Raw genomic sequence first — 23,898 nt, forward strand, 5'->3', positions numbered from 1 at the left:
TGAAGAATACTGTAATGAAGACCCATATATGCCTCACCTACATTCAGCAACTATTAACATTTTACCACACTTGCTTTATCATTCTCTCTCTCTTTCACCATACACACACACACACACACACACACACACAATCCTATGCATTTTTTCTGACCTAATTGAGCATAAATTGTAGATATCATTACACTTCCTTTCTAAATACTTCAGCATGTATTTCCTAAGGACAAAGACATTTTCCTACACAATCACAATGCAGTTACCACACCTCAGAAACTTAACCAGTGTCAGAATTTGAACACAACTCTGAAACCAGAGACTTGACCACAGGTGCTATCAGATTTCAGTAGAAGGAGCTATCAATGCAGTTTGGGGATTATAAGATGGATTTTCTGTGGACTCTCTACTTCTGATTATTTGAAGTAATGGAAGGAAGGAGTTACACAGACAATCACAAAGCATGCATTATCCAGACGCTAAAGCTCATCGTTTTCAGAGTGTGTTCTATTTGGGTGGGAAGGGAATGATACAGATTTGCCTTTCTAATTAGCTTCTTTTCTGGCCAATATTAAAATTGGTCTTTCTTAACTGCCTGCTGACATTACAACTGGGGTAGGTATTCCAGAAGTTATTCTTTGATTAAAAACACAATTATAGGAAATGTACTAAGTGGGTAAGCAACAGCCACATATGAATAATGGGGAACTAACCACAAATTTGAGTTAGAAAGGAATTCTAGCTAGAAATTCTAGCCACAGGTCAGAATTTAGCATCTACAACATAAATCTAGTACTTGTTCAGTTATGTGTCTTTTCCCTAAAGTTAACAAGAGAGGGTCGCATGTACCGCCCTGTCCAGAGACCCCAGCCTACCCACCCAGTGAAATTCCAGAAGCAGGGTGTTGCCTATTTCAGGCTGAAAGGAAGAACAGGCCTCTGCTACCAGATGTGCCAAGACCCCCTGAAGGGACCCCAGCCTAAATTTCTTCTTTCTTCTTATTCTTATTTGGGCAAACCCAATTTGGAAAGCCTGTCAGATTAGGCCCAGCTGGGCAGTGTTTAATGCCCCTCATGAATACATGTACAGGAGAAATCATGACCTTTTGAAACTCTTGATTCCTCTAAGTCATTTTAAAAAGCCAAAAACCTGCATCTGCATTTGTTTCGCGTGTCGCACTCCCACTAGGCACTTTTAAAAAATCAAAATATTGCAGATCTGTGCATCTCAGAGGCCAAGGTAGGGACACACGCCTCTTTATGGGACTGAGACTGGGAAAAGTGCCCTATTGGGTCTTCCAGGCAGTCAACGTTAGGTCACACTTTTGCTCGCTGTCTCTCTCTCTCTCTCCAGTTCTTTTGGTTTTCTGTGGACACAATCTGATCTTCAACATCTCTGAATCCATGTAGTGTAAGCCATGTTATAACTGGGGTTCCCCGTGTACACACAACCTTTGGTAGGGACCTTTATCTCAAGAGCAGAAAATATTTCACAATTTTATGGAAATTCTTGCTTTTTTGGTTCACGGCCCCAGACTGGCTAAGGGAATAAATAGTTTTCCTTAGGACTGAACAAGAACAGCTTAGAACACCTCAAAAACAGTGCTCACATCTAGATGGGAATGCTTGCAGCCTTGCTACTTAATTTTCTTTCTTCCCTGTCTTCTCTCTTCTCCCCTCTGCTCCCTTCTCCCTCCAGCCTGCACCATCTAAAATGCCAGAAAGCAACTTATTTACATCTCCTTCCCAAAGCCCTTGAGTGTCCTTTACTGCTCGGATAAAAACCTCTACTCTTTCCTTAGAGTTTCATCTCCAAATTACTTCTCACACTCAGCCCTGCAGGGATACAGAGAGGCTAAGAAAGAGCATCTGGTATTTTGCACTAAGGATGCAGTAGTGGCGGGAAGATGGAGACAGAGGAAAAAGGGGAGTTAACAGTTCCCAGCCATGTAAGGAACAAGCCCAGCCCTTTTTGGAACGAGATCAGAAGACAGCGAGAGGCCTTGGAGAAGAAATTTTATCTGGCTGGTTATTGCTTCGGCCTGCGGGTCTGGGGCTGCGTGCGTGTGGGCGCTTGAAGTGCCGAGCTGCCCCCACGTGGCAGCCTCTAAGGACATGCCCACAGCGCGGGCTCCCATGCACCCCAGCAGGCAAGGCACGTAACCGGCCAGCGGCTCCCTCAGCAGCACCATGGCTAGCTTTCATGCTTGCCTCAAGATTTCAGAGTAAGTGGCGGGCTCAGCCGACCTACTCCCCCTAGACACCACGGAGTGGAGGGTGGCAGAACGCCAGCCGGCCTTGCAGGGGCTCCTACCCGCCCAAGTGGTGCACTCGCCGCCTTGCAGGGGCTCCTACCCGCCCAAGTGGTGCGCTCGCCGCAAAGACGGGCGGCGAGGAATGACCCGGGGGCGGGCGGCGGGCAGTGAGACATCTCTGGGCTCGAACTTGCAACATCATTCCCCTGTGCAGCCCGCCGGTTGGGGGCGGTGTCCTCCTGGGAGAGCTCGCGCAGGTGTGCGTGTGCGTGGGAAAGCTCAGCAGCGGGAGAGCCCTCCACCCAGCTTCCGGGACTCAGCAGGTCGGGGGACACAGAGACAGGTCAACTCTACGTGGGGAAATGAGGGCCGGCTGGAGGCCTTGAGGCTTCTCTGCGTTTCACGCTTCCTCTCTTTCCTGCCCAGCACCCCTACCTTGCTCACCTGAGCCCCAGGGACCGAGGGGCCAGGACAGGAAGTCGAATGTATTCCCAAGGCTGTTGCAGTTGTGGTTGGTTGACTTGCAAAGGCAAGAAGGAGGGAAGCACCAAAGGGGAACTTGGCCCAGCTGCAGTGACTGACCTGGAAATACCTAGTTATTTCCGGGGTTTCCTGTCCTGCACACCGCAATTCCCTACTTCTTGGTGCAGGGGTACTTTGTGGCACTCCTACAGCCTTGGCTTTCCCAGAGTTTGTAAGAAATGGCTCAAGTATGAGAAGGGAGAGATGCACAAGGGTGATATTTATATAACAGACAGACCAGGGAGAGAGACTGGACAAAGCTATAGATTCTCTATGTGTCAAGAAACCTAGCCCACATCATCTCAAAGTAAAGCACCCCACAAACCTGGATTTTACAAGGCTCATTTCATTGATTAGTAACACCATTCAAGTAACTGACGGCAATAATTCTGTCAAATAATGTGGCTCAATTACATCGGAACATGATGTTTTGGCACTAGTAAGCAGCCAGCAAGCAGCTAGCATGACTGACAATAAATGATCTTGTAGGGAGATAAGGGAGATGCGGGACTGGGGCCAAGAATGGAAGAGAGAAGAGAGGAAGGCAAAGAGAGGGGTGGAAAGAGAGAGGGAAACACGGATGAGTAGAGAGGAATCACCTTAAATTTTCTGAGTTGTCTTAATTTTCTAAATTTGTTCCAAGCTGTACAATATGCAGTCTCCCAGTTGCTTGATGGGGTATTATCTCCAAGCAGTATATTCTTATTATGTGTCCACAGTGTTGTTTTTGGATGTTGTGTGTGCATATGTTTACATATTGCAAGCAATTCCAAAAGGAAGAAGATATTAACCAAAATGGATTTAGTCATATGGTTAATTAGTGGGTATGTGATTGTACATGATTATTGCCAATTTTCAATCATGGAGTGAACACTCTTCTTTTCCCTTAACTATTCCAACTTGGAATCACAGCCAGAAACCCATTTCACTCATTGCAAGTCTCCAGTCATTGGGAGTTGCATGGGTTCATCTGGCCCTGCAATTCTCTCCCTACATGGAAACACACTGTATGAACAAGAACTGGCAGCCTCTAGCCTGCAGGCCCAAAGTAGAATTCCATGTGATTTCTAATGGTGCTCCACCTGGAATGCTAAAGTGAAGTGGTTCAGGTATGGACGTGTGGGTAGATTGGCTGCCCATTTCTGCTTCTTCCCCAAGATCAGTACCATAACATGCTCCCATTTTTCTGCTGGTGAGTGGGCCTGGACTCTTGAAATGCTGCTGATCCCCCATAAAAAAGTGTCCTTGACAACTATTGTAAAACCCTGTCTCCAGGGCTATCATCTCACTGTTGTGCCCTCAATCTATGGCCTTGAATGGATGCTGTGGATGTTATAAGGCTTTCTCTGTGTAATTCATGGTAGCACCAGATGACAGAGACATTGTCAGTGAGTGCTTTGGGAGGGCCAAGGGAGATGATAACAGCAAGCACTTTACTCCCAGGTGAGCTTCCAAGCCCTTTCTCCCTGGGGCTCAGTGCTAGCTTATGTTAGATTTTCCTACTTGCAAATGAGCAAGGGGCCTTTCTTGGGGCCCCTTCACCCTAACGTCTACTTTCTGTGGAGGGAATTTGGAGCAACCTGAGGTCTTTAGGTTGGAAGAGGAAACTCAGTGGACAAAATGGCTTGCTCTTATGGCCTCTGGTGAAGAAGTCTCAGTCCGAGCTCATGTTTATTGAATCTGGGCTGAAGGTACAGGAGAAATGATAAGAGGGCATTTGAGATTAAGGAGCCAGGGCCTTTACAAATAAGTGGCATAGAGTGTTTCACAGGACCTAAAAGGGAAAGGAAACTTGGTATACATTTAAAAACAGTGTGTACCTACACTGTAGCTAGCTTCGTGCTGAGCCCTCTGGGAGAAACTTTTCCTTTCCCCTCCCGGAGCCAAGCAAGCACAGTGCCTGGCACAAGTATTTGTTGAAGGAATCTTGTTGACTGAACCAAGATGCACTTAAGGAGCTTGCCTTCTAGGGGGTGACCAGGCCAGTAAACAACAGTTTGCAAGAGGTGGAGGGTGGGGACATAAGCTCAGTAGGAGAGAATGTAAAGGAGAGTAGGAGCACTTGGAAGCCAGCACATGGAGGAACTCTCGGGTCCTCTTCTTTGGGCTTTTTCCGAGGCTCCACGTGTTGTGGGAGAGGAAGACTGGGAGGGAAATGGTGCTGGCTCAAACATTCACTGCTCCCCCTGTAAACCTTGGACACTCTCGCACTCTCCATCCCCCTAACACTCCCACCTCCCTGCAACACAAGGAGGTTTCCTAGGATCACAAATTGGCCAAATCAGCAGGGTTGCACTTTCTCAAGGAAGCCCAATAGGCCTTGAAATTCAAATTTGGGCAGAAACACAGGATTGGTTCACAGTCTCCTCCCCCGCATACAGTCGCAGTCCAGATTTTATATATAAATATATACATTTATCATAGTGGAGAAGTTTGAAATGTCTGGCCGGTGGTGGAATGGATATGTTCAGAGCAGCCATCCATATTCTTATGGGTCTTGACTCCATGCCAAGAGCCTCAGTGGCACTTTGCTCTAATCAAATGAGTCTGTAGTTTAAAAACCCAATTTGGGTTTTTAAATTCCTAACCAGTTACTGTAGATATAGATCTTGCTCAAGATAACTAGTTATTAAGTTCTGTTACTATTTTCATACAGATGGAAGGACAGCAGGTTACAGGAGAATTATCAAGAGTGGTGAATACGCTTATTGGAAGAAGGGAGAAAAGAGCAGCAGACTTGAATTATGTGACACCATATTGCACAAGTATAAAAGGAGATGAAGGCAAAGCAAAATAACTTTTTAAATCTGACAAGACCCTGTAATGGTGGGATGGGTGACAATGTCTTCACTTTAAGGGTAAACAAAGTGGGCCCCAGAGGTTTTAAGGTATTCTCTTTGGGTCATACAGTCAGTGGCAATACCAAGATTAGGCTCCTGAGTACCCTGACTCCCAGCATAGAGCTGTCTAGCTTGGATAGATGAAAGATCATCATCTGAGTAGTAAACCAAAATCATACATTGTGGGATACTGTGGCCTCTCTCTGGGACTGCTGCAGAGGTCAATTCAGCCTAAGGCAAAATGGTGAGCTCAGGCAACTTTTTGTTGTTGTTTTTGAACAGGGTCTCTTACTCTGTCACCCAGGCTGGAGTGCAGTGGAACAATCATAGCTCCCTGCAGCCTTGAACTCCTGGGCTCAAGTAAAACTCCCGCCTCAGCCTCCCAAGTAGATGGGACTACAGGTGTCTACCACCATGTCTGGTTAATTTTTAAAAAATCTTTTTATAGAGACAGGGTCTTGCTATGTTGCCCAGGCTGGTCTCAAACTCCTGGGCTCAAGTGATCCTCTCACCTCGGCCTGGGATTACAGGCATGAACCACTGTGCCTAGCCAAGGCAACCTTGTTTTTAGCAAACCCAGTCTCTCCTGTTACAACCCATTTCCGATTTCCGTACGCCTTCCACTCCACGTGTTCTGGGCCTGAACTTTGCCCTTCTCTTCAAGCCTGTCTTCTCCAGGCCTTTGGCCTTCTAGGCCGTGGATTTCCTCTTGGCCAACACATTGCCATCTTGTGGCCCAGGGGCTAGCTCTTAGCCAACTGACCTGTGATGACAGGTTAGTAGACATTAATGATTAACTCCTGATAATGTGTATTTCAACAGGACCTGGATGCTTTTGTGTCACTCCAGTGATTGCTGGTAATCTTGGGGATCTAGCCAGGATAGTGAGCTCCTCACATCATGCTAGTCAGCTTCTCCTACTCCAAGAACAGGATTCAGGAAAGCGAGGCTGAGAGCTTCTGCAACAGGTACTTGACACCTGACCAGGGAATTACTATTGTAAATTATGTGTCAGCCTGCTCCCCTTGGCTGCAAAACTTCCCTGATGCCCCTGGAAGCAGTGTGGCTTGCAATTTGAGATTAGAAGCCATAAATATTGACTTGTAATGAGGTCCAGTTGCTGGTATTCTGGGGATCCATGCATTCTCTTTTGGCCTTGAGTAGCCCCCTGGAATTCACTTGCTAGAAGACAGCCAATCCTGAAGTGCCCTCTACTGACCTGGGCCCATCTCCCCATAGCATCTGCAACCAGTTCTCTGGAACCCGAGACCTTGTGGCATACCTAGCTGCACAGAGAGAACAATGATGAACATGAAATTTGACTCTATGTGACATTCCAGTTGGGGAAGGCAAATTTAGGCCCTTTGAAAGCACCAAAAATGTGTAGCTGCAGCTTAGCCTGCCAGATCAGACCCAACTTCCACTCCTCACTATAATTAGGAGTGTTTAATGTGGTCATTAGAGATCTCTGTGGCACTTCACTTCCTTCTCTCCCTCCCTTCTTTCCTGTTTTTTTTTTTTTCCCCCTAGTTTTAGAAGAAAGATTGTTAACTCCCCTGGCAAGGGGCTCAGTCTGGGCGTCGCATTTTGCTAGCTTGCATTCACTCAGTTGCATTTTTCATTCATGAGAGCAATAGGAGGACTAATAGGTGCCATTGGAGTGGCAGGTACCAGTGTAGGGGTCGGAGGGAGGAGGTACTGTCCCAGGCCCCTGGCCTCACCCTCTGTAGGGAGTTAGGGGGAACTGGCTCTTGGGTAATTTCTTGAATATATTATTTGCCATATTTACCAGTTTACCTAAAGTTTTTTCTTTCAGTTATTTAGAACATAAAGTATTTAAGTCTTTGCAAAAATTCATTTAGAAGAAAATGATTTTAAAAGCTTTTGGAGATTTCTCTAAATATGTAGTCAATAGGTTTCATTTGGTCTTTAGCAGCATTCTAAGGGCTGTTCCATTTGTTATAGGGAGGTTTGGTTTCCTTGGGAATATATGAAAATGCGGAAACGTATCTTATTTCATCAGGAGCCAAAATTTCAGCATATTATATGGGAATGCTTACATTTGTTTCTTTTAAAAAATTTATGTATTTTCTCGATTGACAATGGAATATTTGTGTATATTTATGGTGTACAACCTGATGTTTTGATATATGTATACATTGTGGAAGGATTAAATCAAGGCAACTAACATATCCATCACCTCATATACTTTTTTTGTGCACTAGCTTCTTTTGAATCCTTTGAAAGTGCATTTTCAGTTGTGTCAACTTTAGCATTTTTAGAATTCTTTCCTCAGTTTCTCATATAGCACAATTTTTTGTTGTGTGTTATTTCTGGAAATTAGTAACCAAAATGTAAAATGCGATGTGATTGCCCCTGTCATTTCCTAATCGATTTTCTATTTTAGCATTCTTTTAGCTTTTTAAACCAATCTGCTTCTTATCCTTCCTTCACAGTTTCATAGTTACGGTCAATGGAGAGCAAATTTGAGCAATGAATCCTACAATGTATTATAGTAATCCTTTCTTGGCATCGTTACTCTCCTTCTACTGCTTTACTCTTTCATGAAATCTTCAATAGCTATTAAAATCTCCCATTCAATTCAAATTGCTATAACCTTTATAATTCGCTAGAAGAAATTAGTTTTAGTGAATTGGATTGCTTTCAGAAGGCCAAGTTAAGTTAGTGAAGGCTTGCCATTTGATTACTTCAAATACATATATAGTACTTACCTTGACCCAGTACCTCAGGGTCAAGGTAGGTACTTGTTCTCCTACCAGCTGGATGAGCTCACCTCACCTGCCACTCACCTCCTGCTGTGTGGCCCGGTTCCTAACAGGCTACACACCAGTAGTGGTCTGTGACTTGGGGGTTGCGGGCCCCTGTTGTATGCTATTACTTCAAATGCATGTATAGTACTTACCCTCAACTGGAGGGTGACAGGGGCATGTGGGGGATAATTTTGCTCCCCAGGGGACATTTGGCAATGTCTGGAGACATTTTTGGGGCCAAGGTATGCTACTGACATCTAGTGGTTAGAGACCCAGGGATGCTGCTAAACATCCAAGGATGAGCAGGAAGAGCCATCCCCTACCTCCCACCGAAGAATTTTGCAGCCCCAAATGTCAATCATCCCTAGATTATGAGATTCTACCTTAAAATAATAACAGTTTCCCAGAGTGGAAGTCTGAGGAGGACCCACCTTAAGAGCATTTAGACCAGCACTGTCCACTCGAAGTTTCTGTGATAATGGAAATGACCTCTATCTCTGCTGTCCAATAAGATAGTCACTGGCCACGTGTGGCTACTGAACCCTTGCAGGGTGGTTAGTATAACTGAGAAACTGAGTATTTAATTTTATTTTATTTCAAGTAATTTAAAATTAAACAACCACATGTGGCTAGTGGCTTTCATATTGGATTCAGTGTTAGAGGCATTATGATCTAGTGGAGCATAGTCCTTGGTTCATGTCCACAGTCTACCACTTTCTAGCTTTATGGTCTTGAGTATGTCATCTAGGCCTTCTGAGCCTCAGTTTTCTCATCTGCAAAACAAGAAGTAACAATGGTACTTACTTTTCAGGATGGTGAGTATCAAATTAAATTATGCATGAGAAATAAAACATGTAGCAGTATCCAGCACAGTAAGAACTTGAGAGATGTTAGTAATTATTGCTAGAGATTTGTGATAAGTATAGTAATTGTCATCATGTAAGTGATGCTTGTGCAGGGCTTAAAAACAAGACCTCCCCTGGAACGTTATTAAAGGTCACTTCAGAGGCAGAGCTCCAACTCTCTGCCCTCACAGGATTCCTCTAGGCATGTTCCCATGCCTCTTTGGCCACATCCGCAAAGTGGGAACATAAAATGCTTCTCCCCTAGCTGTCTATGCTACAGCATTGTTGGGATGTGCTCTGAAGAGTACAAAGCCCTCTGGAAGTATAAGATTTGTGCCATAAGTTTGCACATTACTGCTGTGCTTTCACCCAGATTCAGTACAAAATTCCTGCCTTGGTAAAACTGTCTTAAATTTGGAATGTAAGTGTCTGAATTGGGAAGGTTGTACCGGAGAGCAGCAGGAAACCAGGAGTTCCTCATGATGTTAGGCCCTGCTTTGTTGGTCACCTGACCAGGGTATGGCAGGACATCCCAGACACCTTATGTTGACATTACCTGTATTGGGGCTGGGAAGCCAGAGCACTATATGGGCAAACTTGTCTCCCAGGCTCCTAATGAAGGAGCAAGGCATCTGGTTCAACAGGAAAGAAGAGCAGCGTATAGTGTGCCATCAAAGGCCATACTGCCCAAGGGTTCAGCCACTTAGGCAGAGTGTCTGGACTGACAGATACATGTGTACACATGTGGAAAATATTTTGGTACCATATAGTAGAAAGTGCATGGGGCTTTGGAGTCCAATATGGGTTTGAATCCTCACAATGCTACTTACTAGCCATGTGGCCATAGGTGAATGCCTTAACCTTTCTGAGCCTTAATTTTCTCATCTGTAAAATGAAGATGATTCCTACCTCACGGTGTTGTCACAAAGATTAAATCAGGTAGGGCACACGTAGGTTGCCCTTAGTAAATATGAGTTCCCTTGTCACCTTATGTTGACAAACAAAGAGCGACCATTAACCAATTAGCTAGTCATGATTCCATTTCTGTTCCTTTGGGATAGCCAAAGGAAATGAAAGTTTCTGCTGTTGGTATAGGAAAGCCATTTAGTCCTTTCTGGAGAAGAGGAAAGGGGAAGGATTTTCCTTGCTGTGCCACTGCAGTGTCCAAAAGAGCAGTCTGAACTGTTTAAGAACAGACTCGGGTGAAAGATTAAAAGCACAGGGCCTGGGTGGTCAAAAATACAGTTAATGAGGAGCCTGAGCATCCTCACCTGGGCTTGATACTTGCCCCAAAGAAGTCACTCCATTCTGTGAACCCAGAGAGAGGCTTTCTGGGGACAACCAGTTTCCCAGGAGTCTGGGATTGAAACTCAAGCCATATCTGTGGCCTATTGATCCAATGGGGGCTAATGGGCCAAGGGCACAGATTGGATCCAGTTGGCTTTGCCTTCACACATCCATGGGCCCTAACCCCCAATACAGGTAACCATTGGACAAACCTACTGGTTACTGGGGGGCTGATGGAGAGAGTATGGGTAACTGCAGAAAGTCTCATCCCCTATTTTCGGGAAACTGATGAAGAGCAGGGAACACAGGTCATTAACACCATGGGGAGGAAAGCCTTCTGGTGGAGAAGAGAGAGTAATACCAATAATAGTGAACATGTATTGAGTGCTTACTGTGTGTTATGCCTCATGCCAAGAGCTTTATATGAGTGATATAGTTTAGATACTTGTCCCCTCCAAGTCCCATGTCAAAACCTGATCCCCAATGTTGGAGGTGAAGCCTAGTGGGAGGTGTGTGGGTCATGGGAATGGATCCCGCATGAATGGCTTGGTGCCCTACCAGTGGTAATGAGTGAGTTCTCACTCTATTACTTCACATGAGATCTGATTGTTGAAAAGAGCCTGGAACTTCTTCCCCTCTCTTTTCTCTTTCTTTTCTTTTCTTTTTTTCTTTATTTTTATTTTTATTTTTTTTGAGATGGAGTCTCACTTTGCTGCCCAGGCTGGAGTGCAGTGGCATGATCTCGGCTCACTGCAACCTCCGCCTCCTAGGTTCAAGTGATTCTCCTGCCTCAGCTTCCTGTAGCTGGGATTACAGGCATGCGCCACCATGCCCAGCTATTTTTGTATTTTTAGTAGAGATGGGGTTTCATCATGTTGGCCAGGCTGGTCTTGAACTCCTGACCTCAGGTGATTCACCCACCTCGGCCTCCCAAAGTGCTGGGATTACAGGCGTGAGGCACTGTGCCCACCTCCTTCCTTTCTTTCACCATGTAATCTTCACAAACCAGCTCCACTTCTGCCATGATTAGAAGCTTCCTGAAGCCCTCACCAGAAGCAGATGCTGGCAGTCTTATGTAGGTTGCAGAACGATGAGCCAAATCAAAGTATTTTCTTTATATATTACCCAGCCTCAGGTATTCCTTTAGAGCAATGCAAAATGGACTAATGTAGTGAGTTACTTCACCAAACTGTCTGTGAGAGCAGGGCCCTTCTCTTTATTGAGCACTGCTCTGGGCTCTTCTTAGCACACACTAGGAGCTCAATGAACAATTATTAAATGAATGAATCTTCACAGTTAGCCTATGATGAAAGTACTACATTTAGCCCCACTTATCAGCTAAGGAAATTTAGGTTTTGAGCAGTTCAGTGTCTTGCCCAAGATCACACACCTAGTAATTGACAAGAACTGGGATTCAAACCTAGATTTGTTCAGCTTCATAGCCTAAGCCTTTCACAATTATATTATGCTTCCTCCTCAGAAGGTCAAAGTGCCAGATTTCTCTTTCTGTGACAAAAGCACATCTGCTTAGAAACTACTGGATCAGAGAGTCAAGAGCATTACACAAAGACTTATTATGATGTTCATACTTCTTTCATTCTACCTATTCCCTTCATCTCCTAAATTTTGTCCCCATACCCTTCTATTATCATGTTCATTCTGTAAATCAGGAAACTGAGGCATGAAGGGATTATATGACTTACCTTAGGCCACACAGCTTGTCAAGATCTGCATTAGTCTGAGGTTCTGGTCCTCAAAAATTTCCCAGCCTGATAGGAAGAGGGAGAGTTTCATCTAATGAGGCCAAGGCCCCAGGAGAAAAAATAACAAAGGGCCCTATATTGTTAAATCAACTTGCTTGAACTTTTAAAAGTAGAAAAAAATACTTTACCCATCTAACTTGAACATTTTGAACCATATTTCTTGCTACAAACACAAAAACTTAGAACAATATAATTCAGTTATCTACTATAACATATAAGGGAGATGTTCAAAATGAGAAATAGAAACAAAAGAACAAGAAAAGAAGAGATTTGGACCTGGGAAAGTCCAGATATGAATAAGAAAAGAGCAACAGCACAGGAGGCAGTGTATTTCAGAAAAATATTGCTACAGAAGGTTGATAAAGTCATGTTGCATTTTTACATTAACGAGGTCTTTATTTTATTTCCTGGCCTGTGAACTTCATGAGCTAAGGACTAACTAGCCCATCCTATGAACTAAGGATCGTGATACTTCTTCTTTACTGCATTTAGATCTTCCCTTTCCATAAGCCCAACCGTCCTGGGAAAATGGAGAGGAAAGTAAGTCAAAGGGAGAGCCTTCTGAGCCAATGGGAGAAAGGAAAGGGTCCTGGGAGCACAGGCACATCTGCCTCCTCAGATTTGCAACAGAACCCAGTAGATCAGGCAGGGAAGTTTCCTCTCTAGAGTTTGCCATCAAGCATATGAACAGAGGTTTCTGCATTAGTTCACTGTTCATTTATGATAGTTGGAGGGGTATCCAGAAACCTGTTAAGGGAAAGAGAAGGGGGAAAATCCTCACTAAACCTCCAAAACCTTTTTTTTTAAATGGGGTCTTGCTGTGTTGCCCAAGCTGGCCTCGAACTCCCGGGCTCAAGCAATCCTTTTGCCTTAGCCTCTCCAGTAGCTGGGACTACAGGCATGTGCCACCATGCCCAGCCATGCCCTATTTTTGAAGGACATAATTTTAACTTCACATGTGAAGAATGTTTGTTCCTTTTGTCCTTGTGGCTCCAGAAGCCAAACATCAATGATCCTGAGACTTATTTTATACAGAAATGGCTTATGTTTGCTTCTTCAGAGTTAGAGGAAGGAGGAAACTCTTTGGGATGAGGTAGTTCTCTTTAGAAGTGGAGGAAATAATGAGTGGGGAATTTTTAGTTAAATCTGCAACCTGTGCTTTTTTTTTTTTTTTTTTTTGGAAAGAGTCTTACTCTGTCGCCCAGGCTGGAGTGCAGTGGCACAATCTCAGCTCACTGCAATCTCTGCCTCCCAGGTTCAAACAAGTCTCCTGCCTCAGCCTCCTGAATAGCTGGGATTACTGGCGCATGCCACCAAGCCCGGCTAATTTTTGTATTTTTAGTAGAGATGGGGTTTTACCATGTTGGCCAGGCTGATCTCAAACTCCTGACCTCAGTTAATCCACCCGCCTCGGCCTCCCAAGGTGCTGGGATTACAGGTGTGAGCCACCACACCCAGCCTGTGCATTTTTTAATGAGAAATATAGCTTAGGTTTCTAAACAATCTGAAAGTAAGACAGTGTTCTGCAATATTGAAAGTCTTCTAAAAGGCTTGCTGTGAAGGCTGGGCCTCCATTGGCCAACTCAGGGAGGGCTTATAGTGAGCCTTTGCAAAATCTGGCTACTCTAGGATGAACTGGGAACTTTGAAAGATCATCTCAGGAAATAATGGAATCCAAGAATGCCTGGGCTAAAAAGAACCCTAGACTTCAAGTCTAGTTCAACCCCTTAGTCCTTAGGGGAGTAAACGGAGGCTCCAAGAAAGGACTCCATGTGCCCCAGGCCTCACAGCTAGTTAATCGCAGAGCTGGGGTTTGAACTGTCCAAAAATTGCTGGAGGCCTCATTGGAGGCTCACATCTTAGAAGTGTTTATTAGAAGAAAAATACCTCCATCTGTGGTCACGATTCTCTCTAGATATCATTCAAATTGCTTTTTCTTCACCACGCTTGCCCTACCATCCATTTCTTTTTATTATTTATTATTCTAGATGTAGATGTAGGAGGTACAAGTGCAGTTGCATTACACAGACATATTGCGGGTAACTGCAGAACGTCTCATCCCCTACTTTAGGGAAACTGATGAAGAGCAGGGAACACAGGTCATTAACACCATGGGGAGGACAGCCTCCTTGTGCAGAAGGGAGAGTAATATCAATAACAGTGAACATGTATCGAGTGCTTACTGTGTGTTATGCTTCTTGTCAAGAGCTTTATATGAGTGATACAGTGTGGATACTTGGTGAAGTTTAGGTTTCTAGTGCACCCAACACTCTAGTAGTATACATTGTACCCAACAGGTAATTTCTCACCATCCACTCCCCTCCCACCTTCCCACTTTCCTGAGGCTCCAATGTCTATGAATCCACACTCTAGCTGCCATCCATTTCTTTTTTTTGTTTTGTTTTGTTTTTGTTTGTTTGTTTGTTTGTTTGTTTGTTTTGAGACGGAGTCTCGCTCTGTCGCCCGGGCTGGAGTGCAGTGGCCGCATCTCAGCTCACTGCAAGCTCCGCCTCCCGGTTTTACGCCATTCTCTCGCCTCAGCCTCCCGAGTAGCTGGGACTACAGGCGCCCGCCACCTCGCCCGGCTAGTTTTTTGTATTTTTTTTTTTTTTAGTAGAGATGGGGTTTCACCATGTTAGCCAGGATGGTGTCGATCTCCTGACCTCGTGATCCGCCCGTCTCGGCCTCCCAAAGTGCTGGGATTACAGGCTTGAGCCACCGCACCCGGCCCATCCATTTCTTATGGCTTCCCAATTCAGGTTTTCTGTTTCAGCCATGACCTGTACCCAAGGTGATTTACAGCAGAGTTTCCTTAAAGCGAGGTATTTGGAGCCCTCACCTCCCAGGAATCACTTGGAAGGTTCTGGGCTGGCAGATTCCTGGGCCCCACTCCAACTGAAGAAGCAGCATCCCTGCAAGTGAGTGCCAAGGAATCAGTGATTGTTACACATGCTCTTGACTTACAGCCTTCCTCCTCGAACCTTATACTCACAGTTTGCCTTTATCTGTCATGGGAGTTTTGAAAATCCCACTATTTATTGAGCACTTTCTTTGTGCCAAGCACTGTGCTACTTTCTATGCATCTCATTTATTCCTCACATGCTGGTGTATGCTTTTCTCTCATGCTCAAGTGGACAACAGGGCAGTGTCCAGCTGGGTCAGGGGCCAGCCACCTGCCACCCCCATTTAGGAGCTTCTCCCGGTCACTGTGAGGACAGATACTACTCCCAGTTCGGCTTTTTCTTTTTCCTAGGTCATTCTGACTAGGGATTCTTGTGCCTGAAGTTTAGAGAAGCCCAACAGATTTCTGCTCTCCTGGGGTTCACTGCCACTTTTCTTTTCCTTCCAGGTAGCATACTGTAGGAGGAAGAGCTTGGGCACATTATTCACTCCTTCCTGGTCACTAGGGTTTGTGGATGTCACCTGCTCTCTCTGTCCTCATCCGTAACTCATCTGTGCTGACTCTCAGTGCCTCAGTGCTCAAGCTGTCAGCAAACCTTTCTGCCTAGCACCTGGAGCATCTTAAGTTCTGCCTTCTTGGCCGGGTGCGGTGGCTCATGGCTGTAATCCCAGCACTTTTGGAGGCCAAGGCGGGCAGATCACCTGAGGTCAGGAGTTTGAGACCAGCCTGGCCAACATGGTGAAACCCCGTCTCTACTAAAAATACAAAAATTAGCCAGGTGTGGTGGCACATGTCTGTAATCTCAGCTACTCAGGAAGCTGAGGCATGAGAATTGCTTGAACCCGGGAGGCAGAGGTTGCAGTGAGCCAAGATTGCACCATTGCACTCCGGCCTGGGTGACAGAGCGAGACACCGTCTCAAAACAACAACAACAACAACAACAACAAAAACTTCTGCCTTCTCTATTGAGCCTTTCATGGTGACTTCAGCCTGCATTGAGAGGTCCCTTTTAGTCCTTTCTGCTGTAGATGGAGCCACCCGTACAAGCACCTTCTGGTCGCTTCTGTAGCTTGACGCTTGACGGCCTCCTATGTTGTTCCCCTTCAGTCTCACCTTCTCTTGTTCTTTGACCTCATTTACATCTAAATCTCAGCATACTAGCCTTGCTTTGCTGTTCCTTGCCATTCTCAGCTTTTCCATGTGTTATGGACACCCTTTTCTGGCTTGATCTTACCCCTCTGCCTCATTTCTGGCATCTAGCCCCCTATACCACACATGTAAGTAAAGTACACTCCAGCTTTTTGTTCCACAACTCTTGGGGCCTACAGACTCCTCCTATATGTAGCCAGTGCCCTAGAGCAGGAGCGGCCAATATTTTGGCTTCCCTGGGCCATATTGGAAGAATAATTGTCTTGGGCCACACATAAAATACACTAATTATAGCTGATGAGCTAAAAAAAAAAAAAATCGCAAAAAAAAAAAATATCATGATGTTTTAGGGAAGTTGGTGAATTTGCGTTGGGCCGCATTCAAAGCCATCCTGGGCCTCATGCAGCACAGGAGCCGTGGGTTGGACAAGCTTGCCCTAGAGTTTAACCCTGAGAATCCTTGTCCTAACACATGATAATTTTGCCTCATCTTATTTTACAAATGTGAGAGTTGAGGTCCAAAGAGTGCCTCTGACTCGGGCAAGGCTGCAAAGACAACTTTTTGGAACAGCAGATTTCGGGACACAGGCTTTCTGATTCCCAATGTAGTTCTATTCTCAATTGTTTCATGTCTATTCTTTCTCTTTGTCATCAGCGAATCGGTCATTTTCTGTAGCACTTATTGGCTCTGGAGTCAAATTGCCTAGATTCAAATCCTACCTTCAGAATTCGAAGTTGTCATGTGCCCTAGGCAGTTACTTAGCCTTACTGTTTCCTCATCTACAAAATGGGGGAGAAGTGAAGATAACTAGTACCTACCTCATAGGATTTCTCTGGGGTTTAAATGAGATGATGCATCCAAAGCACTTCGAACAGCATTTGCACATATTCATTGTCAAGTAAATGTTAACGATTTTATTTTGTCATTGCCAACATAGCGCCTGAAACAGGTCTGAGCACATAGTAGCTGTGCATAAAGACCTTGGGGTTACTAATGAGACAGGCTCTGGGAAATAACGTTCTGACTTTGTTGTCTGATTCAAGGGGAATGATTCTGATGGTGGATATTTTAGGCCAGGTAGAAAGAGAGGGTGGTGCCATGGCTGGGGTAAAAGGAAATATTTGGGGCTGGAGAACCTTCGGATAACTCTTCCCACAACTCTAGGTAGGGAGCTGCCTTTGCCAAGCTGCAGGGCTGTCCGTGGGATTAGAGTTAAAGAAATCTAAGGTCCTAAAGGCTCAGATGTCACCTTGACTGAGAATGTCCAGTGATCTCAGATTCTTGGAGGCATTTTTACTTCTTTTCTAAAGTCTTAGAAATTTTATTTGTAAAAATGGGGTCTTGCTATGTTGCCCAGGCTACTCTTGAACTCCTGGGCTCAAGTGATCCTCTGGCCTCGGCCTCCCAAAGTGCTGGGATTGCAGGCATGAGGCACTGCACCTGGCTGTGGCATTTTTATTTCTGTGGGTATGCGCCCTCTGGGTACAAGACATCAGCATCACCCCTCCTTATGCCCATTCCCTTCCTGCTAAGATGAAATTCACTCAGAGACTTCTATATCCCTCCAGAATTGGGAGACCAAAGGCTATTTCTCATAACCATGGGGTGATGCTGAGATTGCTTTCCCCAACCTCCACCCCATGGGCCAAAAGGCTGCAAGATGAAACCAGAAAGTTACAATGTGCCTGCACAAAGAACACAGATAGCTCATCTTGGGTTGGGGACACATTCCAGAGGACTGGTTGTTCTTTCTCCCTTATCTCCCCTTCCTCCCCTGGCCAGAGAATGACTCCTGGTGTCTCCACTCCTTGATGGCTTTTGAATTCTAAGGGCAGGAAATATCTATATCAAATCCCACATAATCCAATGAGCTATGTAAAATTCACATCCTCCACTAGCAACCCCCTTTTCTTCTACTTTTTTTTTTTTTTTTTTGAGATGGAATCTCGCTCTGTTGCCAGGCTGGAGTGCAGTGGCATGATCTCGGCTCACTGCAACCTCTGTCTCCCAGGTTCAAGCGATTCTCCTGTCTCAGCCTCCCGAGTAGCTGGGACTACAGGCATCCGCCCCCACACCCAGTTAATTTTTGTATTTTTAGTAGAGATGGGGTTTCACCATGTTGTCCAGGATGGTTTCAATCTGTTGACCTCAGGTGATCCGCCCACCTTGGCCTCCCAAAGTGCTGGGATTACAAACGTGAGCCACTGCACCTGGCCTTCTTCTACTTTTACTTTTTTTCCTCTCCCTCAACTGGTGTATTATTGACGATTAGAAGCAGTAATAACAGCTACTGCAGTAACTCAACAATAAGATCAAAAGCCTTAGACACATTCTGCTGGGATGGGCTTGAGAACTGGCAGAGCATTTGGGGGCAGAGCTCTTGGCACCCAGCACATGCTCAAAGCTGTGAAGTCCATCCTTAGGGCCCCTCAATTCTGACTTTTCTCTTGAGTCTCCTAGTGTTCTCATGCTTTCCTGTCCCCCCTCCCCAGTGCTGGAACAGCACTTCAGCCTGACCACCCAAGGGTCCCCATGCCGCAGACCTATCTCCTTTAAGATCCCTCATCACAATATACCTATCTAGTGGGTCATTTTTGGCAGGACTCTGTGCACTGTTAAAACGTCAACAAATATCTGCAAAGGTGTTAGGGGCTGCTAATGGCCTGGTGAGTTATTCTATTTTCGGGTCATATAATAGACCAGTAAGGAAGATTCTTTAGGGCAGCAGTGAGTGGGCATTTCAAATTGGCCAGATTTTGCCAAGTGAGGAAGGAGAAGAGTATAGTGGTCGAATCATGGGCTTTAAAATCCAGAACTGGGTTTGAGTCCTAACTCTATTACTCACAACATGTATGACCTTGCACAGACTGCCTAATTTCAGCAAGACTCAGTTTCCTCATCTGGGAAATGGGGGTGAAAAGAATAAAAGCAAAATAACCATGCCTACTACATAGGACTCTTGTGAGGACTCAATTAGATAATGCACATAAAATAATTTTTTACAGTGCCTGCCTGGCACAGACTGAGGACTCAGAAATTTCATTAGTTGGATTAGTTGTATAATATTAATTGCCCCTCACTGCACAAGAACAGAGCCTTTGATCATAGCATTTGTGGATTGAAAGACGGAAGAGGACTCCCTGTCTGCTAGGCTTTGAGGCCGCTAGAGAGATCTCAGAAGGGACCTTTTAGCCAAGTTCTTTGCATGTTTGCTGGATGACAATCAGGGTGCTCAGACGTATTTCTGAAATGGGCTTCCTCGTGATGACGAGGTGGAGACGGTAGATTCCATTATTCTCTGGCCTCCTAGTGTGTAAGAAAGGCCTCAGTGACAATTGCTCTGCAGCAAGTATCTGAGGCAGGCATCCCCTAGAGCCTATTTGGGCATCTGTTTGATGATCCAGATGTTCAAATACCCACAGTTGAGGGTGTGGGATGTAGAGGGGTGACCTTCTCTCCCTGGTATGTCTTGCTACTGACATCCATGGACATTTGGAGGGTTGACTTTGCAGAATTTGCTGAAGATGTCATTTTAAGCAGTGTGCCATCGCAGTAGTGAAGATATGGAATCAATCTAACTGTCCATCAATACATGAATGGATAAAGGAAATGCAGTATATATATACAATGGAGTACTACTTGGCTATGTAAAAGAATTAAATCCTGTCATTCACAGCAACGTGAATAAGCCTGGAGGACATTATGTTAAGCGAAATAAGACAGACACAGAAAGGCAAATAACGCATGTTCTCATTCATATGTGGAAGGTGAAAAAGTTGATCTCATGGCAGTAGAGAGTAGAATGATAGTTACCAGAGACTGGGAAGGGTGTATGGGTGGCAGGGATGAATGAAGAGAGGTTGGTTAATACAAACATACAGTTAGATAGAAGGAATCAGTTCTAATGTTCCATAGCAGAGTAGAATGACTATAATTAATAATATATTGTATATTTCAAAAGCCAGAAAAGAGGTCTTGAAATGTTCCCAACACAAATGATAAATATTTGAGGTGATGAATATCTACTAAATACCCTGACTCAATGATTATACATTCTATGCATGTAACAAAATATGACATGTACCCCATAAATATGTACAAATATAATGCATCGATAACAAAATTTCCAAATTAAAAAATATAATAATGTGCCACCAAAGCCATGCATCAGTTTCTGCTTTGGGTATATATCTACCCAGAGCTCTCAGAGCCAGCATAAATGGCCATCAAGATTGTTCTCTGCCACTACACTCCAGCCTGGCGACTGAGACACAATCTAAAAAAAAAAAAAAAAAAAAAAAAAAAGATTGTTCTCCTCTTCTACCCAGGTTCCCATGAGGGTGCTCACACCTGCTCCTAGAAGCACAAACAAACAGAAGTTCAAGGCTAGCTAGCTGGCCCTGGGCTTGCTGAGAACTGCTGCTGCTCTTGGCCCCTGCTGGGCAAATGCCAATCATTTCGTCTACATCCCACAGCCCTGATTTGTGCATGGATGTAGTTGTATCCTGGGTGGAACTTGGTATCAAACCCCTACCCCACCAAATGAACTCTGCCAATCAGTGGGGTGACTTTCCACAGTGGAACCACGACTACCGGTGGACTCGTGGAGTAGGACTTCTGGGGCTCATTGTGTAATCAGAAGGGCAGCCATCTTCATTATGGAGTGTCCAAGGGCTGCATTTCAGGAGCTGGCTGGACCTCTGGTGCTCTCCTGCCAACCTCCTGCAAGAAAAGAGGAAGCTGTGGGATGATTATAGCCTCCTTTCCCCTGGAGGATACTTTATTTTTCAATTAAGGGTATAAGGGCCCTTTCTGATACTTTCATTTAAGGTGGTTCCTGGTTCCTCGATGAGTTGGCATCCTGGCATCAGACACTCCCTCTAGAAAAGTCCAATCACCACCATTCTCTCCTCTTACCACGCCTCAGAATGTTCAACTCCAGGGCTCTTTAGCCACTGCTTGGTGGATGCACACATTCTTGATTGAGGGCACAAAGTATAGCAATAGTTTGAAAGGGTGGGTGCAGTGGCTCATGCCTGTAATCCCAGCACTTTGGGAGGCAGAGGCAAGAGGACTGCTTGAGCCCAGTAGTTTGAGACCAGCCTGGCCAACATAGCAAGACCCCCCTCCACGACAAGAAAAGTTTTTTTAAAAATTAGCTGGGTATAGTGGCACATGCCTGTAAGTCCTAGCTATTCAAGAGGCTCAGGCAGGAGGCTTGCTTGAGCTCAGTTCAAGGTTACAGTGAACTACGATTATGCCATTCCACTCTAGCCTGGGCAACAGAGTGAAACCCTGTCTCAAATAAAATATTTTGAAAGGGGTTAAAGACATTGTCCTGGGGGTAGGGAAAGCCATCTCAAACAAGCTGAGTCTTTAAAGGGATTTTGCATGTTCTAACATTTTGGCAGGGTCTAATCGGTCCAGCTGACAATTCGCTGAGAGAGTAGCAACTTAAGTTCTTTGTAAAGAAGTGTTTGCAGTGGGGTGTACTGGGGGAAGGGAGCATATAATCCCCTTGGGTGCTTCTATACCAGGTCTGTGTTGCAGTTTACGTGGCTCCAAACCTACCCTGGTTTTGGTTTCAACTGCAATTAGAGCTAGAGCCTCTAGGACTCTATTAGTCTTCTATTGTTGTGTTACAAATGACAAAAAAATACTGTCTTACGACAACACAAATTTACTATCTCTCGGTTTCTATGAGTCAAGACTCCAGACTGGGCTTAGCTGAGTCCTCTGCTCAGGGTCTCCCAAGGCTCAATCACTGTTAGGGCTGAGGTCTCCTCTGAGGTACAGGGTTATCTTTTAAACTGAATGGTTGTTGGCAGAATTCAGTTTTTTGAGGCTATAGGGCTGAGGTTCCTGGTTTCCTTTTGTTCCCCCTCTGAGACAGGGTCTCACTCTGTCACCCAGGCTGGAGTGGAGCAATCACAGCTCACTGCAGCCTCGACCTCGTGGGATCAATCAATCCTCCCACCTCAGCCTTAACTGGGACTACAGGCATGCGCCACCATGCCTGGCTACGTTTTGTATCTTTAGTAGAGACGGGTCTTCCTGTGTTGCCCAGGCTGGTGTCAAACTCCTGAGCTCAAGTGATCCTTTGCCTCGGCCTCCCAAAGTGCTGGGATTATAGGCGTGAGCCACTGTGCCCTGCCTGAGGTCCCTGGTTTCTTGATGACTGTTAGCTAAGGGGTTCTCTCAGCTACTAGAAGCCACATGTCATGCCCTGCCATGTGGCCTTTGACAACATGGCAGTCGGTTACTTCAAGGCCAACAGGACAGCATCTGCTGCAGCTTTGACTGTCTCTGGCTTCTATTATCTGATCGCTAAACCCTCCTTTTTTTTTTTTTTACTTATGTTCAAGTTTGTGTTTTGTTTATTTTTTCAACTTTTACTTTAGGTTCGGGGGTACTTGGGCAGGTTTGTTACATGGGGAATTGCATGTTACTGAGGTTTGGGGTATGGTTGATCCTATCACCCAGGAAATGAGCATAGTACCCTATAGGTAGTTTTTCAACTCTGCTCCCTCCCACCCTCTCCCCTCTAGTAGTCCCCAGTGCCCAGTATCTGTCGTTCGCATCTTTATGTCCATGCACACGCAATGTTTAGCTCCCATGTATAAGTGAGAGCATGTGGTGTTTGTAAACCCTCTGTTTTAGAGGCCCACCTGATTAGGTTAGGTCCACCCACGCTGAAGGAGAGGGGATTTACAGGACATGCATACCAGGGGGTGGGAATCTTGTAGGTCATCTTAGAATTCTGTTTACCACAGACTCCATGAAATACATTCCATCCTATTACATTGTTTAAAGAAAACCAACAACATGAGGCCAGCTGCTTCCCATTAGCATTATCCATTCTGGGAGGGCAACAGAGCTGTCAGGAAAAGTCTTCTGAATCCCTGAAGCTGAATCAGGCTGTGGTTTAAAAATTCAACAACCTTGGAAGAAGGGCCTTTTTCCCTTTTTTTCCCCCTCTTTTTCCCCCAGAGCCCTTGTTCAATCCTCCAATGAGTCAGTTTGAGAAGGAAAAGGCAGCTCTGGGGCCTAAGCATCTGGGGTCGGCCTAGAGAAGCAAACAAAGCACTTTAATAATGACTTGATAATGAGACTCCATACCTCTGCTCTGCCAGGTTTCCTGATAACCATTATTACATGACTATGTTTGGTCCTTGGAAGTGGTTCTGAAAGCCTGTCATAATTTACTGGATAAAAACATATAGTTCCTCTTCCCTTATTCAGTTTGCCAGCTTTTTCAAGGGACTTCATGCAGAAGGGTCTTTTACTGAGAGTGTGTCTCAGTGTGTCCCCATATGTTTAAAAAAGACCAGTTTTTCCACTGACTTCTGTTTGCCACTGCAAGACCCTCTCCACCCCCTGCATTATCCATCCATAAACATATACAGTGAGCACCTCCTGCGTACCTGGTATTGCGTTAGGTGCTGGTAATACTCAGATAATCAAAACAAGGTCCCTGTTCTCAAGGTGATATCAGCTATGACAAGAGGTATGTGCAAAAGGCTGAGAGCATGGGGCATGGGTGGCCAGTACGTTTGAGTTGGGTCTTGAAGCAT

At 45.1% G+C, this 23,898-nt stretch overlaps 1 protein-coding gene across 1 annotated transcript in view; it reads left to right on the forward strand.

Annotated features, from left to right (window-relative positions):
• Nucleotides 1-2,607: 2,607 nt before the first annotated feature.
• KIAA1210 (KIAA1210 ortholog) overlaps nucleotides 2,608-23,898 on the forward strand; it is an 85,002-nt gene continuing 63,711 nt past the window's right edge. The window contains 3 exon segments of the mRNA XM_033201645.1: nucleotides 2,608-2,655; nucleotides 2,657-2,897; nucleotides 6,430-6,550. Of these exon segments, the coding sequence (XP_033057536.1) occupies nucleotides 2,608-2,655; nucleotides 2,657-2,897; nucleotides 6,430-6,550 (410 nt within the window).

This window comes from Trachypithecus francoisi, unplaced genomic scaffold, assembly GCF_009764315.1.
Source record: "Trachypithecus francoisi isolate TF-2019V2 unplaced genomic scaffold, Tfra_2.0 Lachesis_group6, whole genome shotgun sequence".
Classification (NCBI taxonomy): domain Eukaryota; kingdom Metazoa; phylum Chordata; class Mammalia; order Primates; family Cercopithecidae; genus Trachypithecus; species Trachypithecus francoisi.